This window comes from Moschus berezovskii, chromosome 8 (assembly GCF_049115385.1).
Source record: "Moschus berezovskii isolate FMDL1 chromosome 8, NW_MosBer_1.0, whole genome shotgun sequence".
Classification (NCBI taxonomy): Eukaryota; Metazoa; Chordata; class Mammalia; order Artiodactyla; family Moschidae; genus Moschus; species Moschus berezovskii.
The window spans coordinates 30,343,422-30,363,205 of NC_142467.1; the positions used below are offsets into that span (position 1 = coordinate 30,343,422).

Genomic DNA, 19,784 nt, shown 5'->3' on the forward strand with positions numbered 1-19,784 from the left:
AAAGGGAGAGGAAGGATAAATTAGGAGTATGGGATTAACAGATACACACTAATATGTATATAAATAACATGGATTTACTGTATAACACAGGGAACCATATTATCTTTGATAACCCATAATGGAAAAAAACCTGTAAAAAAAATACATATAACTGAACTCTGTGCTGTATACCTGAAACTTATATTATAAATCAACAATATTTCAATTGTAATTTTTTAAATAATTAAAATTAAATTTAAAAAATTAAATTAAAAAATTTAAAAACTGAACAAATGTAAAATGAATAACTCTTAGATCTATGCTGCCCTGAAAAAAGGAACAAAGTCAAAACCTATCATAAAAAAATCCAACAAAAATAGAACATGTTTTTTCTTATTCCTTATCATATACAATGTGATATAAGAAATGTAACTGAATACATCACATTCCATCATCAGAATGACAGATATGGCACACAAAATTTAGTCATAAAGATCACTCATTTTTACATGAGAATCCCTTGGAAAATCCCTTGGACAGACGAGACTGACAGGCTACTGTCCACTGGATCACAAAGAGTTGGACACAAATGAGCGATTAACACTAACACTGGAAACATGGCTTCCCAGGTGGCTCAGTGATAATCAACCTGCCCATGCAGAAGATGCAAGAGATGCGGGTTTGATCCCTGCATTGGGATGATCCCCTGGAGAAAGAAATGGCACCAGCTCCAGTACTCTTGCCTGGAAAATTTCATGGACAGAGGCGCATGGCAGGCTACAGTCCAAGTGGTTGCAAAGAGTCGGACCAGGCTGAGTGCATACACATGCATGCGTGCACGTGCACGTACGCGCACACACACACACAGAAAAATAGATCTAGACAAGAACATTTGCAATCACTGTTTCTACTGGAAGTCCTAGCCAATAAACAATAAATTAAAAAGGCATAGGTGTTCTAAAGAAAGATGTGAAACTATCATTTTTAATATATATTATACTTAATTATATAAAAAACTCTAAAAGAATTTATAGGCAAATTATTTAAATAACACAAGTTTAGCGATACAGCTGGTAATAAGATAAAAATACACAAATCAATTAGTTCAATTTCTATGTGCCAGCAACAAACAGATAAAGACTTTAATTTAAAAAATGCAAGAATACAATGAAAGGATCATATACTATAATCAAAGGGGATCTGTCCCAGGGATGCAAGGATTTTTCAGTATCTGCAAATCAATCAATGAAATATACAACATTAACAAACTGAAGAATAAAAGCCATATGACCACCTCAGTAGATGCAGAAAAATTTTTTACAAAGTTCGAGACACATGTACGATAAAAATTCTTCAGAACGTGGGCAGAGAGAAAACATACTTCAATATAATAAAGATGCCATCTGAAAACTACTGGAGCTCATCAATGAATTTGATAAAGTTGCAGGATACAAAATATACAAAAATTTATTTCATTTCTATGCACTAACAAACTGTCAGAAAAAAGAAATTAAGGAATTATCCCTTTTACAACTGCATCAGAAAGAATAAAATACCTAGGGTATTTTTATAAGAATAAAATAAAAAAACCTACTTGAGGAAGTAAAAGACTTCCACTCAGAAAACTGTAAGACACTGATAAATTGAAGATGACATAAACAGATGGACACAGATATACTGAGCTCACAGACCGGAAGAATTAATATTGTTAAAATGACTATACTGCCCAAGGCAATCTACAGATTCAATGTAATTCCTATCAAGATACCAAGGCTATTTTTCACAGAACTAAAACAAATAACTTTTAAATTTGTATGGAAACATAAAAGACCCAAACGACCAAAACTATCTTAAAGAACAGAACTGGAGGAAGCATGCTCCCTGACTTCAGACTACACGATTTAATACAAAGTTACAGCAATCAAAACAGTATGGTTCTGGCACAAAAACAGAACCACAGATCAATGGAAAAGAATAGAGAGCTCAGAAATAAATCCATGCACTTGTGGTTAATCAATTTACAACAGCGGCAAGAACATTCAGTGGAGCAAAAACAGTCTCTTCAATAAGCAGTGCTGGGAAAAGTGGACAGCAACATGTAAAAGAATGAAATTGGAATATTCTCTAATACCATGTACAAAAAAATTAAGAAACAACAACACCCTCAAAATGGATGAATGACCTAAATGTAAGATCAGAAACCAAAAAACTTCTAGGAAAGAAAAAGGCTAAACACACTTTGACATAAATTGGAACAGTATTTTTTTGGATCTGTTTCCTAAAGCAAAGGAAAATAAAAGCAAAAATAAACAAATGGGAACTAATTAAGCTTAAAAGCTTTTGCACAGCAAAGGAGTCCACTGAAACAACAAAAAAACAAGCTATCAAATGGGAGAAAATATTTGCAAGAATAAGGAATTAATATCTAAACGGCTCAAACAACTCAACATCAAAAAACAAAACAACCTGTTTAAAAATGGGCAGAACACACAGACAATGGAATACTACTCAGCCATAAAAAATGAATTTTTGTGATTTGCAAGAAGAATGGACTTGGAGGGTATTACATGAACTGAAGTCAAGTCAGAGAAAGACAAATACTGTATCATATTATTTATATGTGGAATCTAAAAAATAAAACTAGTGAATCTAACAAAAAATACAAACTTATGGATACAGAGAACAAACTAGGGGTTATCAGCGGGGAAAAAAGGTAAGCAGGAGGGGCAATAAAGGCATAGGGGATTAAAAAATACAACCCAGACTGTGTAAAATGATATATTGTACAGCAAAGGGAATACAGCTAATATTTTATAATAACTATAAATGAATATAACCTTTAAAACTTGTGAATCACTTTGTTGTACACTTGAAGCTTACAGAATATTTTATACTAACTCTACCTCCATAAAAAGTAAATTTAAAAAATTATAATGGTATTTATATTACTTATTACTCTAAAATTAAAATAAATACTATTTATATCAGTAATAAAATTGATATGGTACAGGAATTAATTATGAAAATATATTCAAACCCTACAGAAAAACTAAAAAATTTTATTGGAAAAAATATTACTATTATGTAAGTAAATTGAAGGTACCCAATGTACATGGACAGGAACAATGAAAATAGAAAATATGCCAATTTTCTCAAAATAAAACTAGCAACTTAATGCAATTACAATAAAAAGTCCAACAGACCTTCTAAACCTGACAAGCTGATCCTAAAATTAACATGATAAAGGACTTAAAACTGGCCAGAGCACTACTAAAATGAGGAATAAGGCATGTGTGTGGCATCAGAGATAGGAAGACTTCCTTTAAAGCTATGTAACTGAGATAGCATGGAGGATGATATTAGTGAAAATGCAGACTAAGAACCTCTGAAAATACTCCATAAAAAGAACAAGGAAACTAATAAAAGTGTCAGAAGCAACATTTTTGAAACCCTGGAAATTAACCAAAGACTTGTACCAATCTGGAGAGTATTTATAAGAAAAATGGCAGGATTGTGATTAAAAACAGCAAGTTTTGTGTCATTTTAACTTTCCTAGTCCCCTCCCCTCCTTTCCAGTTTAGCATTAGCCTTAAAAACCAACAGTCAGCAATCATAGTAAAAACCAGCAGCTTGGTATACACTGGAGAGGGCAAATGGGGCTAGAACTCCTGTATACAATGTCTTTATTTGACTGGACTCTTAAGCTTGCCCAGTGGAAAATAAGTGTTTTCTCAAGGAGCATCTGTCAAAAACAATTAGTGGCCAGTGATCAACATCATAGCTGCCTGTGGCAGCAGATAATAGTAGAGGCAAACAATAGGCCAAGCAAATACTTACAGGAAAATCTGGGGAATGAGATGTCCATAAGTACTTTGAAAGGCTCTAACATGTATCTGGAAGTTCAGGAGGCCTCATGCATGTGCAATACTGAGTGCACGCCCAGGGTGTGTGTGTGCTAAGACCAGACCTGAGAAGAACCTAAGCGCTCATCTCAAGACTGACCTTTAGGCTATAAACAAACAAGAAATGCAGGTTAAGGCAGAGCTGTCAGGCTTGAGGCAGACCCGGTCATTAGTCATGTTCTAGTTCTTGGCTGAGTGATGATTCACGTAAGTTTGAGGTACTATGCTTTGTAACTTACATATATTCTTTTGTAAGTATCAAATACATTTTAAAAAGGAGATGGAAAACATCTTTACATTAAAGCAATCTTAAAGAAGAAACTCATACCTTCAACTATGCTGGACTTAGCAAGAAATCCTGAAGATGCTTTTAGAGCTCCATTGAATACCACAAAACTTGCACCTGTCACTGATTTAAAAAAAACAATAATAATAATTATGGTTTAAACTACTCGTTTTATGGTATATGATATTTGTTAAATGCATGGTCAGAGAAGTTCCACCATGCCACACAGTGCAGCCAAGGGAAAAACAAGTGGAAGAAAGGTGTGTGTATGGAGGGGTATTGCTTAAATATACACACAAGCAAGAAGTCTCTGAAAGGATATACCAAAAGTTGATAATGCTGGTTTGGTTGCCTGTAGGGAGCGGAAAAGGGTAGTCGGGGGTCTAGGGAGGAAAGGAGATTTTGCAGTGTAAATACTTATACCTTGTGAATTTTGTACTACATAGTGAAAGTGAAAGTGAAGTCGCTCAGTCGTGTCCGACCTTTAGCGACCCCATGGACTGCAGCCTACCAGGCTCCTCCATCCATGGGATTTTCTAGGCAAGAGTACCAGAGTGGCTTGCCATTGCCTTCTCCGTAAGATGATAGTAGAAAAGTATTTATCAAATAAATGTTAGATTCTTAAATTTTAATTTAAAATTAATTTTAATGAAAAAGATGTCAATGGTATGTTAAAAAAGGCACAATATAAAGTATCTAGTATAAAATCATCTAAGTAACATATATATCAATATAAAAAGGAAATATCTAACAAAGGCCATATCTCACACGTTTTTCTTTTTACTACTCCTTGAAATATGTTTTCCAAGCTTACTACAAATAAGTATACATACTTTTATAATCAATTCAGCAAATAAGTAAAACATCTATATATATATATATTTCCTCTTTGAAAGGAATTCTATTTTTTGAGATGGTTTTATGGATCAACACTAGGAACCAATACTCACCTTTTCTAGGATGGCCAGTAGCACTGTTGGCTTGTGTCTGATAAACTCCATCATTCTGTATACAGACTAGATGAGAATCTGCTTCAGTACTAAAACTAGCTCCAATGCTAATGACATGCTCATTAGAAGAATTTATTACTTTCATTACCTGGGGAAAAAATACTCATTTAGAAACATTTTTAACATTTTATGCCTTTATTAGTTGCAATAATTCAAAGAGTCATATTTCTGACCACCTTTATCAAGCTTTTAGTCTGGACAACTCCCTGAGAATGAGTCAGAAACAAATGTTTTAAGATAAAATTACCTCAGTTAAAAAACAGATAAAAATAGTAAGAAAAAGAAAAAATAGGATTAAACATATCCTCTATGAGGAAACAAATCTTAAATTTCAACAATAACTTTTTCCTGCCATTATATATTAGTCCAATTCAGAACAAGAAATTTAACACACTTCTAAAGAAATCTAATGTTCAATATTATTTTCAAAACTTGAATAAAGTAATTACACTTACATCATTGTATTTTTTCCGAGGTATTTTTATGCAGCTCTTTCCCATTTCCATATGAATTAACAGCTGATCTATATTATGCAAGGTATACTGGTAATTTCGAAGGTCCTACATAAACAATAATATTTCATAAAACTCCAGCTACTGTCCATGAACATTTACCCATTCATTAAATCCTTTCTTTAGAGTATCTGTCATTTTTAAACTTGTCATACATAACTATCAAAATGCCATCCAGAAAGCAATGCCAACTTCACAAACAAACTAATCCTTCCAGCTGCTATGCTGCTCAGTCACTTCAGTCGTGCCCGACTCTTGTGAGGCCCCACAGACGGCAGCCCACCAGGCTCCTCCGTCCCTGGGATTCTCCAGGCAAGAATACTGGAGTGGGTTGCCATTTCCTTCTCCAATCCTTCCAGCTACTTTATAATAATATAAAAAAATATTCTCAGGAAGAACTCTGTAGTATTTCAGGGTGATCTACTCTTTTCTTTGGGGCTTCCCTGGTGGCTCAGATGGTAAGGAATCTTCCTTCAATGTGGGAGACCTGGGTTCAATCCCGGGGTTGGGAAGATCCCATGGAGAAGGAACTGGACACCCACTCCAGTATTCTTGCCTGGAGAATTCCATGGACAGAGGAGCCTGGCAGACTACAGTCCATGGGGTCCCAGAGTCAGACACCACTGAGTGACTAACACTTTCACTCCTCTTTCCAGTTATAGATCTTCCAAAATAGTTCTTCTAACTAAACATTTATAAATAAAAGCAAGTCCATTGAAATACTTTTCTATAATAAAAGGTAAACACAAAATTAGAGAAATTAGAGGTACAAAGGAACCAGAAATCATCTAATCCAATAGTTCCGAGTAAAAATGAGATGACTAGGGCCACTTTGCTCAAAATCACCTAACTGATTGACCATACTTTTACTAAAACTTCAACAACTGTGTAAATCTCACTTTACCTAAATGTGTGAGCACTGCGGCTGAATGAATCATAGGCAATCTAAATCAGGTATACATAAATGAAGACGTGTTCTAAAAGCACTTCATTAAAAAAGCTCATTTATGTTAAATAAATTAGGATTTATTATAAATGAACTTTCATTATACCAAATACGCCAAATTAAGATAGAAAAAATAAATACATAAAATTTGCTAAAGTAATTTTTTAAGTAATGTAAGAATACTTAATAAAACAGTTCAATTACTCACAACAAGTAAGTTCATAATAGTGTGTCCTATTTCTCCAAAAAGAGGTTTTCGGCTTCTGATACTTGTTAAAGGAGCAGGATATGCTATATATAAGAACAGAAAACTGGTTACCATCAACAAAAACTAAAAGAAGCCTTGAATTTATTACTGTTATTTCTCATTTTTCAAAATTTACGAATAAATACCACTTATTCGGATCTTTGGGGAGAGTAAGAGGTGACATTAACCCATACTGTGTATGTACTAGATGCTACATTGAACTGGGGCCTCTGTATACAGTTTCCTATTTATTTTGCATTAACGACCCAATTAGGCAAGTATATCTACACTTACTTTACAAATGGGAAGCAGAGACAGAGGTTAATAATCCTGCTTGTGGTTTCTAAGCTAATAACTAGTAAAAGAGATATGTAACCAGGATTGCCCAATTCCAAAGCACTTAATCTTTTCATCATACATGTTGTTTACAAACATTATAATGTCTGGAAAATTACCATAACTGGCTGGACCTCTATAAAATTCTTATAGTTTAAAAAGAAACATTCTGAAAATTTAAAACAAAGTATGAAGAATTCAAGATTTTTTAAGGCAATTGTAATTAATGTTCAATTCTGTTAATTTATGGATGATATGGTTCTTGGATCAGCATGATAAAAGGAACATGTAGGAAGACAGTGCAAAGAAGTGATGTGGAACAAAAACAAAAAAAAGAAGTGACGTGGAATCTGTCACCTATCTACTTTTCTCTTTCTCAAGGACACTATAAACACTGCACACCAAAAAAGAAAAGTACCTTGGTGGCAATGCAGCAGGACTTCTGGAAGAAAAGGAAAGTAAGAACAAGAAGATAAGACTATTTCTATGATGGTAAAAATCAGACATGTTAAACTGAGAATTTCAGTCCTCAGCTTAGTTAAATAAACCGCTTTAATACCTATTATATAAATGTACTTACTTAAGATTCTAAGAAAACACACCTGACATTATCTACTTAAAGAAAACTAAGTAAGGGCAACTCACATCTTTGCTATTACAAACATATTTTTTTAGTTTTAAAAAATGACAACTAAGCTATTTGGATGACAGAGAATACAGAAAAAATGTAAGCTGGTGGTAAAACACATTAAAATGGGAAACTATGATTAAGGTAAAGGCTGATTTTTTTACTTCATTTTATATGAATAGGGAGCATCCTTCGCAACTTGATAGAGGTAATTTTACCTAAAACATTAATCTTCAAAAGGTTATGACTTAATGACATTCTGTCAAGAGTTACAAAAGGACTTCATAAATTATCTAATTCAACATTTAATGATATCCCAAATAGTCTCAACATAAAAGTGCAGGAAATTCCTATTTGAAAATTACTAATTTCAGACAGTTTTCAGTCTTTAATCTTGGGACTCTAAACTTTTGCCATGAACTTCTCCATAGGTATATTATCTCTAAAACAAAATAATCACACACATACACACACCCCCCACAATTTAAAATTCTAGTCTAAAGTGGCATGAACACCAGTAACATCAAAATGCCGGTCTATCTAAAATACAGCAAAACACAAAGAACTCAGAAAACAGAGACTAATTAACTTCTGTATACAACTGTTAATTTTTCTCATTATCACTAAATAGCTATTAGGGCTATCCAGCTCCAACCTGATATTTTGAGAAGTTTCTCAAAATATTACTCTGTGATTTTCCTATTTTCAGTATAAGAAAAACAGATTTAGTATATAGAAGTGATACTGGCAAAAATACTGGCCAAATTTATAGATTATGATGTTCCATAATGATTTAAGATTAGCCAGTATTTTGACTTAACTTTCCGTAAAAATAACATTCAAATATTAGTATCAGAGACAAAACATGAGGCTGAATGGATGAAACATGTGGCTGAGAATGCTCTCTCTTAAGCTCTTTGGTTCACAGTACAAAACCTGAGATGAAAGTTAATTTTTTACTTCTTACAACACAATTTAATAGCATCACGTATTTAAATCTTAAATGGTAAGGAACACCCCCTCAAATTAGTTTAATAAATCTGCCAAATAGACTTAAATGTATGTCTCTTCATGGAATTTGTCCATTTTGAAATAGTAACAGTCACTTTTATAACTTCTCTACATTTAATTTTCCTCCAAGAAAATATCCATTAAATTAGAAGCAAATGCCTAAATTTTCCTTATATGTGATATACTTTACATATTATTCTTTTTTGTGAGGGATAAAGAAAGGATGAATTAAAAAAAGTTTAACACAGAAATTATTTTAGCTTAGAGATAACCTTAGAAATATACATAAGCCTTGACAATTACTTCACAACCATTTATGTCTGGCATTATAGTATGTACAAATTGGGGTGGGGCACAATGATTTACCTTCTTAATATATAGGCAACATAACAAAATGAACTCCTTACAGTAAATACTTTTAAGAAAACTTTTCAAGGTTTTCTGTGTTTTGTTCTGAAGTTCAAAAAAAATTTCAAGGTAAGTTAATAATGTAATAATTAGGAACATCGAGAAACTCATAACATATCAAGGTTGTCTAGACTAATCTTATACCAGAGGAGGGCTGTTTTAGAATTTTAAAAGTACATCAAAACAAAAGTAGTCCCATTAATACATTAAACATTCATTTTAATGATATGTGAAATTCTTATTTACAGTCAGTATATGAACCTATATAATTTATTATTCTAAAACTTACCTTTATATTCTGCACCCAATCTCAACATTAAACGCATAGGAAAAACCTTTGCCCAGGGAATCTCTAGCTTCTGGATAAGAATTCCACAAAGAAAAGGATTACTTGGTAATAGGAGATCATCAAGTTTCTGAAAAGTAGGTGTAATAAATAAAAATCCTCCATGATCCTTGCTGCTGAGAAAACTCTCAGTAAAGGTAATACTGTCCAAGTTTTCTATGTATTTTCCTAGAAATAAAATCATTAATAAAAAGATTTTAAATTGTTTTCAAGTGGCATTCTGAGTCTGAATGTCCCAATATAAACTTTCTTAAAGAAAAGCAATATATTTTCCTTACTTTCACTCTTGAAGAAGCATTAAATACCTTGTGTGCATAAAGTTCAGTTATTTCTGAGGACTGGGAATTGTGAACAAAAATTTGAGAATGTTTCTAACCATAGGTGTTTTTAAATTTTTCTCCTTACTTCAAGGTCAAGTGAAGTCATCATGTTCCCCAAATCTTATACAGCCTTTCCATGGTTTTAGTTACCTCTGGTCAACTGTGGTCCAAAAATATTACATGGAAACTTAAATAAATCTCCTGCTCTGCCCCCCTGGGATGTGAGCCACACCATGGGCCATCTGTCCAGCATGTTCACACTGTATGCGCTACAGGCCATTAGTCAGTAGCAGTAGCAGTCTCAGTTATTAGACCAACTGTTATAGTCACTGCACTTGTGGTCAGGTAACCCTGATTTTTCTTAATATTGGCCCAAGGCACAAGAGAAGTGATGTTGGCAATTCGGATGTTCTCTTACTCTGCCTAATTTATAAATTAAGCTTCATCATAGGTATGTATGAAAAAATATTATGTGTGTGGTGTGTGTGTGGCTTTCCCAGTAGCTCAGCTGGTAAAGAATCCTCCAGCAATGCAGGAGACCCTGGTTTGATTCCTGGGTCAGGAAGCCCTCCTGTGAAGGGATAGGCTACCCACTCCAGTGTTCCTGGATGTCCCTGGTGGCTCAGACAGTAAAAAATCCGCCTGCAATACAGGAGACCTGAGTTCGATCCCTGGGTTGGGAAGATCCCCTGGAGGAGGGCATCACAACCCACTCTAGTATTCTTGCTTGGACAATCTCCATGGACAGAGGAGCCTGGTAGGCTGCAGTCCATGGGGTTGTAAAGAGTTGGACACGACTGAGCAACTAAGCACAAAACACATATATATATATATATTTTTTATATATATACATATACGCTATTTTTCATATAGCATATACATACTACAGAAAAATAGTACAATAGGGTTCGGTACCATTTCCAGTTTTAGGCAGCCACTGGGGTCTTGGAACTTATCCCCTTCAGATAAAGGGGGACTACTGTGTAGAGTTGACTCACTGGAAAAGACTCTGATGCTGGGAAAGGTTGGGGGCAGGAGGAGAAGGGGACGACCGAGAATGAGATGGCTGGATGGCATCACTGACTCTGTGGACATGAGTTTGAGTGTACTCCGGGAGTTGGTGATGGATAGGGAGGCCTGGCGTGCTGTGATTCATGGGGTCGCGGAGAGTCGGACAAGACTGAGCGACCGAACTGAACTGAACTGAACTGAACTGAAGCTCTTTTAAGTAATCAGTAATCTCTTTATAAAATAAACCTTTAGGATAGTTAGCACTGCTAAAAGCAAAAATGCCCCTCATTTATCCATCCCCTGGTCTGAACACTTAACAATAAAATACTGTACCTTTCAGAGCATCCTTATAAATGGTGATAAACAGTCTGAAGATGTCCTTAGGAATAGTATCTTCATTTGGCAAACATAACAATAGAATAATAATTTCTGCTTGTCCCAAGCCATGCAGTCCATTGGTTGAGAAGTACCAGTATTTGTCTGATGAATCTTAAGTGACAAAAGCATACAACTGTAAATGTCAGCTTCTAGTTGTCCTTTGCATGAAGCACAAATTTTCAAACTCATTTCCCCAATGTTTTCACAAAAACTTTAAACTGAATTGTGTAAGATTACTTGTGTAACTGTGTAAGATTACTTCAATAGATTTGGCCTCAGGTCAAATAACAGGGAGGAACACAGCCCTGCCCATCAACAGAAAATTGGATTAAAGATTTACTGAGCGTGGCCCCGCCCATCAAGATCCAGTTTCACCCTCAGTCAGAATCTCCCATCAGGAAGCTGGTATAAGCCTCTTATCCTTTTCCACCAGAGGCAGACAGAATGAAAACCACAATCACAGAAAATTAACCAATCTGATCACATGAACAACAGCCTTGTCTAACTCAACAAAACTATAAGCCATGCCCTGTAGGGCTGCCCAAGACGGACAGGTCATGGTGGACAGGTCTGACAAAATGTGGTCCACTGGAACTCCCCTGGTCAGTAGGTGCCCAATACGCTATTGGAGATCAGCAGAGAAGTAACTCCAGAAAGAAGAGATGGAGCCAAAGCAAAAGCAACATCCAGTTGTAGATGTGACTGGTGATAGAAGTCTGATGCTATAAAGAGCAATATAGCAAGGAACCTGGAATGTTAGGTCCATGAATCAAGGCAAATTGGAAGTGGTCAAACAGGAGATGGCAAGAGTGAACATTGACATTTTAGTAATCAGTAAACCAAAAATGTCCCCAGATGTGGCCAAATGTCTCCTAGAGGGCAGCCTCCCCGCTGAGAGCCACCGCTTGAGAGTCAAGATATTTTCCTCTTAATTGACTTCCACTTGTTCGTCCTAAGACTGAACCATGGGTAAGTGAGAGCCCCATGTAAAACAGGTTCAGTAGGGCTGCACCTGATCTCCAAGCTCTACTCAGGGTGTTGCTTGTGCTTGCGTGGGTTCATGTCTCTGTGTGGACATGTGCTGCGATGCTCCATCCTTATTCTCTCCAGGGGAGGGGTTCCTGCGGTGTGGGGGCCTGAACAGGGTGAAATGGGGTTGCAGAAGGGAGGAAGAGAAACAGTAGAGCTGCAGCCAGCCCAGCTTATCCCCCCCAAATTTAAACTGTATTTCTGTGCCCTAGTCCTAGAACTAAGCCACTCCAGTACTATTGCCTAGAAAATCCCATGGATGGAGGAGCCTGGTGGGCTGCAGTCCGTGGGGTCGCTACTAGTCGGACACGACTGAGCGACTTCACTTTCACTTTTCACTTTCACACATTGGAGAAGGAAATGGCGACCCACTCCAGTGTTCTTGCCTGGAGAATCCCAGGGATGGGGGAGCCTGGTGGGCTTCCGTCTATGGGGTCACACAGAGTTGGACACGACTGAGGTGACTTAGCAGTAGCAGCAAACTGAAATGGACTGGAATGGGTGAATTTAACTCAGATGACCATTACATCTACTACTCTAGGCAAGAATCCCTTAGAAGAAATGGAGTAGCCATCATAGTCAACAAGAGTCCAAAATGCAGTACTTGGATGCAATCTCAAAAACGACAGAATGATCTCTGTTTCCAAGGCAAACCATTCAATATCACAGTAATCCAAGTCTATGCCTGGAGCAGTAATGCTAAAGAAGCTTAACAGTTCTATGAAAACCTACAAGACCTTCTAGAACTAACACCCATAAAAGATGTCCTTTTCCTTAGAGGGGACTGGAATGCAAAAGTAGGAAGTCAAGACATACCTGGAGTAACGGGCAAATTTGGCCTTGGAGGAGAGAATGAAGCAGGGCACAGATTAACAGAGTTTTGCCAAGAGAACGCACTGGTCATAGCAAACACCCTCTTCCTACAACACAAGAGACAACTCTACACATGGACATCACCAGATGATCAATACCGAAATAGGACTGATTATATTCTTTGCAGCCAAAGATGGAGAAGCTCTATACAGTCAGCAAAAACAAGACTGGGAGCTGACTGTGGCTCAGATCATGAACTCCTTATTGCCAAATTCAGACTTAAATTGAAGAAAGTAGGGAAAACCACTAGACCATTTAGGTATGACCTAAATCAAATCCCTTACGATTATACAGTGGCAGTGACAAATAGATTCAAGGGATTAGATCTGATAGACAGAGTGCCTGAAGAACTATGGACGGAGGTTTGTGACAGTGTATAGGAGGCAGTGATAAAGACCATCCCCAAGAAAAAGAAATGCAAAAAGGCCAAACGGTTGTCTGAGGAGGCCTTACAAATAGCTGTGAAAAGAAGGAAGCAAAAGACAAAGGAGAAAAGGAAAGATATACCCATTTGAATGCAGAGTTCCAAAGAACAGCAAAGAGAGATAAGAAAGCCTTCCTCGGTGATCAATTCAAAGAAATACAGGAAAACAATAGAATGGGAAAGACTAGAGATCTCTTCAAGAAAATTAGAGATACCAAGGGAACATTTCATGCAAAGATGGGTTCAATAAAGGACAGAAATGGTATGGACCCAACAGAAGCAGCAGATATTAAGAAGGGGTGTCAAGAATATACAGAAGAACTATACAGAGAAGATCTTCACGACCCAGATAATCATGATGGTGTGATCACTCACCTAGAGCCAGATATCCTGGAATGAAAAGTCAAGTGGGTCTTAGGAAGCATCACTAAAAACAAAGCCAGTGGAGGTGATGGAATTCCAGTTGAGATATTTCAAACCCTAAAAGATGATGCTGTGAAAGCACTACACTCAATGTGCCAGCAAATTTGGAAAACTCAGCAGTGGCCAGAGGACTGGAACAAGTCAGTTTTTATCCCAATCCCAAAGAAATGCAATGTCAAAGAAACCTTAAACTACCGCACAATTGCACTCATCTCACACGCTAGCAAAGTAATGCTCAAAATTCTCCAAGCCAGTCTTCAACAGTACATGAACCGTGAACTTCCAGGTGTGTTTAGAAAAGGCAGAGGAACCAGAGATCAAATTGCCAACATCAGCTGGATCATCGAAAAAGCAAGAGAGTTCCAGAAAAACATCTACTTCTGCTTTATTGACCAAGCCAAAGCCTTTGACTGTGTGGATCACAATAAACTGTGGAAAATTCTTAAAGAGATGGAAATACCAGACCACCTGACCTGCCTCCCGAGAAATCTATATGCAGGTCAAGAAGCAACAGTTAGAACTGGACACGGAACAACAGACTGGTTCCAAATCGGGAAAGGAGTATGTCAAGGCTGTATATTGTCACCCTGCTTACTTAACTTATATGCAGAGTACATCATGCAAAATGCTAGGCTGGATGAAGCACAAGCTGGAATCAAGATTGCCGGGAGAAATATCAATGACCTCAGATATGCAGATGACACCACCCTTATGGCAGAAAGTGAAGAAGAACTAAATAGCCTCTTGATGAAAGTGCAAGAGGACAGTGAAAAAGTTGGCTTAAAGCTCAACATTCAGAAAACTAAGATCATGGCATCTCATCCCATCACTTCATGGCAAATGGGGAAACAATAGAAACAGTGACACACTTTATTTTTGGGGGCTCCAAAATCACTGCAGATGGTAACGAAAGCTATGAAATGAAAAGACACTTGCTCCTTGGAAGAAAAGTTATGACCAAAACCTAGATAGCTTATTAAAAAGCAGAGATATTACTTTGTCAACAAAGGTCCGTCTAGTCAAAGCTATGGTTTTTCCAGTAGTCATGTATGGATGTGAGAGCTGGAGTATAAAGAAAGTTGAACACAGAAGAATTGATGCTTTTGAACTGTGGTGTTGGAGAAGACTCTTGAGAGTCCCTCAGACAGCAAGGAGATCCAACCAGTCCATCCTAAAGGAAATCAGTCCTGAATATTCATTGGAAGGACTGATGCTGAAGTTGAAACTCCAACACTTTGGACACCTGATACAAAGAATTGACTCTTCTGTAAAGACTCTGATGCTGGGAAAGATTGATGGTGGGAGAAGGGGATGACAGAGGATGAGATGGTTGGATGGCGTCACTGACTCAATGGACATGAGTTTGAGTAGGCTCCAGGCGCTGGTGATGGACAGGCAGGCCTGGCATGCTGCAGTCCATCGGGTCGCAAAGAGTCGGACATGACCAAGAGACTGAACTGAGTAAAAATCTTTAAACTATTACTTCAAATCTCACTGCATGTAAAACTGCAAAATTTATTTATATAATATTTGACTAAAAAAATCAATATCCAATACTGCTTATTTTTTTACAGTTGCCAATCAGAATTTAACCTGACAATGAAATTAATCATTCAGAAATCCTGTTTACCAATTAGGCAAAGAAAAATAAATCGTTACTTACAAAATGCTAACTTGACATTCACAAGTAGATTAGCATTTAAGACAAATGTAACAGGACAAGAACCTTCGCCTTCAAGAAGCAAAATGATCTGTTCATGAGATGGGTGTTCTTCTACTACAGGCACTAAAACATGAAAATAACATATTAATTAGAATAAACATGTCTCCTGTTAAATATGCCTATCACAAAAAAGCCACATTTATAAATCCACCAATGATTTGATCCCAGTTAAGAAGCAAAAACACATCTGTTCATGAAATCAGTCAATAACCAGACAACTGTTATATACTACTAATTTTTACTTTGGCCACCTCATGAGACGAGTTGACTCACTGGAAAAGACTCTGATGCTGGGAAAGGTTGGGGGCGGGAGGAGAAGGGGACGACGGAGAATGAGATGGCTGGATGGCATCACCGACTCTGTGGACATGAGTTTGGGTGTACTCCGGGAGTTGGTGATGGACAGGGAGGCCTTTCGTGCTGTGATTCATGGGGTCGCGGAGAGTCGGACACGACTGAGCGACTGAACTGAACTGAACTGATTAATATTAGAATACATATAAATTCTGATCAATTATATATAGTCTATACACAAATATGTTGATTAAACAGCATACTGATATAATTTCAGCACCTTTAAGCTTTTAAGACAGTTTTCTAAAGTGGATTCCAATCTGCCAGCCACTCCAATTATACATTCTGAAATTTGCAACTATAAAAGTAGTCTAGACCCAAACTGTATATACTGCTTGCTCTGAAAAGGCTTAGGTCAGTGATAAGTAGCTAAGAAAGAACTTGACAATCAACAGGAAAATATACCAATGGCATGCAAAGAACAGGGCTTACAGTATTTCTGCCCCTATCACTAGGATATTAAAATAGCTCCTGCTTACAGAACAGAGATCCTAGGCTTCATTCTCCTACACTATCAGGCACAGAACGTAATCATTTCACGTGGGATGCAGCATAATGCCTGGAGTTACATGGATGTATTCTTAAGGAACTATTCCAAGGTGGGAGATAGCCACAGAATCTCCAGCTTAGAAAGGTTCTTAGAGACCAAGTAAATTATCTTATTTTACAAAGGAACCTGAGGTCCAAAAGATTAAATTATGCTTCAAGTCATAGGTATATTATGTAGCAGTAAGGAACTAAAATTTCTTTTTCTGTCATCCAATCCAATATTCTTTTCTTTAGGCACTATGCATCTTAAAAAAAAATGATATGGAGTCAAAACTAATACAGGACTTAAAGTCTATGAATTTCTCTGTTGTACTGGACTTTAAATTAGGGACCCAGATAAGTGAATCACATTCAAATCAACTCAAGAGGTCAGAAATTTTTAGAATTGTTTTCATATAGTAAGACTTTTTGTAAACTAGTGTTCCATGCCATCATACATATTTCAACCACAGTAAGTTTAAAAACATACATTTCATATATCAGAGACAAAATTCATCAATATATTCTTTAAAAAAAACCCAACAAAACTCCTTTTTAAATTTAAATAACTGCTATCCTACCTGATCCCTTTTCTCCAGATGTAACCAGAAGAGGGGGCAAGCTGTCCTCATCATCAGGTAGAAGACTAATCTTATTGCAAACATTATTATCAATACCACACAATAACCTATAATCTGAAGTACTAGTAACAGGTAAGCTGCTGTTAACCAAGACATCAGGAGGACCTGGTGGTTCCTCAGTTTCTGCAAAAACATCATCATCTGCTGTAAAAGAAGCAGATGGAGGCAATCCCTCAGCTCTTGTGTTTGTAGGTAGTTTTTCCACAGGTGGACCCTGAGAAGTAGGACTTCGAATTATCTCATTTCTTGTATCTCCTGTCTCACTGTTTGGTTTTTCCACTGGAGCAGAATGGGTATGATCCACTGTGTCTACCATCTGTGAAATATAGAGGAAAAAGCCCAAATCAGTTCCTGGTCTCTGCTCAAATGTGAAATATTGATTTCTACAGTCAAAGATATCTTTTGAAAAAGTATAAATAAAATAAAAATGTGCTCAGAAATTCTTTAGAAGCCAAATTTCCAGGTTTAGCTTTACTATATGCTCAGGTAAGTATGACTTTAATTTTATAGACTGGAAAAAGGAGGCAAGGAGAACTTCAGGATCCTATTCCATATCACAAAGTTAGCATGTTTATTAGTTCAACCCAAGGCACTCCTCCTCCTAATAGACACAAAAGCCTGGCTGGGAGGTGGCAAGGGAGAGGAAAAGGGGAGAAGGCGGAGAGGGAAGTGGTTAGGAAGCAAAATGGTAGATATATTCCACAACAGTAGCCATCTGGAATAAACTATACATCAAATCTGCTTCAATTAAGCCCCCCTCCCCTTTTCTTTTAGACTGGCCAAACCTGAATCAATAGAGAACTGTTTATGAACTCAAGTAATACTAGCCTCTATAAAAATTCCATTTTGTTAAAATATTGATTGAGGGTAGGTGCTAGCTAAGGAACATATTTTTGGTAATTACTTTCGGTAATTACGGCTCCTTGTAAAACCTAGCTCATGAACTCTTACTGACAAACAACCGAAGTTTATATGGTATGGGAACTTGAAGAGAGGACACATGTGCATCTCGTCTAATGTATGTACCCTGGATAAACCAGGTAACTGGCTCAGAGGAGATGCTCAATAAATCTCTGTTTAGTGAATAAACAAGATTTCTACTTCATATATTAATACTTGCTTTTGTAAGTATTTTACTATTTCACAATTAAGAGTTCTTAGTGGGTTTGGATTCTATATTATGTCTTCTATTTAACACCTAGTACATCTGTATAAACGTATATACTACCATCAGATACTTCACTGAATGTTTGAAAATCATTAAACAAATCAGTCTAAATTGCCTTACTAAAATCTCAGTTCTATTTCCCCATACTAGTGGTTCTCAAAATGTGGTCCAGGGATCTCAACACCCTTTCAGGACGTCAGTGAGGTCCCAGGATTTTCTTCATTTAACTAAAACAACTTATCACAACAGACTGAATTTAGAAGTAGATGTAAGAATCTATCTTCTATTAAGCCAGATGTTAAAGAAATTTACACAAAATATAAAACAATGTTATTCCTCTCACTAAACTTTTATTTTGAAAACTTTTCATAAAAATATTATTTCTATTAATGAGCTTATTTTTAATTAATTTGTTTAAAATTTTTGTCAGTTTTAATTCAGTAATTATCAATAAACATAACCCACATAACCTACAGTTCTTTTGAGTTCTCAATAATTTTTTAAGAGCATAAAGGGATCCTGAGATAAAAAATTTTTAAGAATCATTGCCTTAAACTGACATTAAAAAATAAAATCTAAAATATATTCACTACATCATATGTTTCTCATTTAATGAAGCTCAACAAATTTTTTAAAAAGTACTCTAGTAATCGGGGGCTTCCCTGGTGCCTCAGTGGTAAAGTATCTGCCTACCAACGCAGGAGATGCAGGTTCAACCCCTGGGTCAGGAACATCCCCTGGAGAAGGAAATGGCAACCCACTCCAGTATTCTTGCCTGTGAAATCCCATGGACTGAGGCATCTGGCAGGCGATAGTCTGTGGGGTCGCCAAAGAGTCAGATAGGACTTAGCAACTAAACGACGACTCTAATAATCATGCAAAGAATTACCTATAAAATAAAATTTTACTAAATTAACCAGTCATTCTTTAGATTCCTTACCAACGGCATATCGGGTAAGAGAGGACTAAAGTCTTCAGAACATCTTTTACTTCCAGATGATAATTTTGTTGTATCTGCAACCTCACCATTGGGCAATATACCATCTGCAAACCATACTCTCTTCTGTTCTTTGGAGCATAATCCTAGGATCAGTTTAAAAAAGTAAACCATTTTAATTTGATATTGCAATGATTTAATATTAAATAGGTCAGGAAAAATTTTCAAAAGCTTTTTCTAACTATTGGCAAGCCCTGCATTTCAGGGTTTCAAGGCCTACAGAAATGGCATTTTGTGATTCATCTACCCGGAACAGTTTTTTTCCTAATTCCTACAAAGGCAGGGCTGGCCCTACTGCTGCTGC

General features: G+C 36.6%; 1 protein-coding gene across 11 annotated transcripts in view; it reads right to left on the minus strand.

Moving 5' to 3' along the window:
- Positions 1–19,784, minus strand: part of ZFYVE16 (zinc finger FYVE-type containing 16) — a 63,748-nt gene that overhangs the window by 14,510 nt on the left and 29,454 nt on the right. For 10 of the 11 annotated variants that reach the window (XR_016038016.1, XM_055428839.2, XM_055428841.2 and 7 more), the window contains 9 exons: positions 19,424–19,566; positions 17,256–17,631; positions 15,733–15,855; positions 11,276–11,431; positions 9,555–9,779; positions 6,844–6,926; positions 5,633–5,737; positions 5,118–5,265; positions 4,210–4,290 (listed from right to left, as the gene is read on the minus strand). Coding sequence is in view for 9 of the 11 variants with exons in the window: in XM_055428839.2 (XP_055284814.2) it covers positions 4,210–4,290; positions 5,118–5,265; positions 5,633–5,737; positions 6,844–6,926; positions 9,555–9,779; positions 11,276–11,431; positions 15,733–15,855; positions 17,256–17,631; positions 19,424–19,566 (1,440 nt within the window). In the remaining 2 variants the exon portion in view is untranslated. Of the gene's footprint in view, positions 1–3,816; positions 3,989–4,209; positions 4,291–5,117; positions 5,266–5,632; positions 5,738–6,843; positions 6,927–9,554; positions 9,780–11,275; positions 11,432–15,732; positions 15,856–17,255; positions 17,632–19,423; positions 19,567–19,784 lie in introns of all 11 variants that reach the window. The other variant, XR_016038017.1, reaches the window with a different exon arrangement.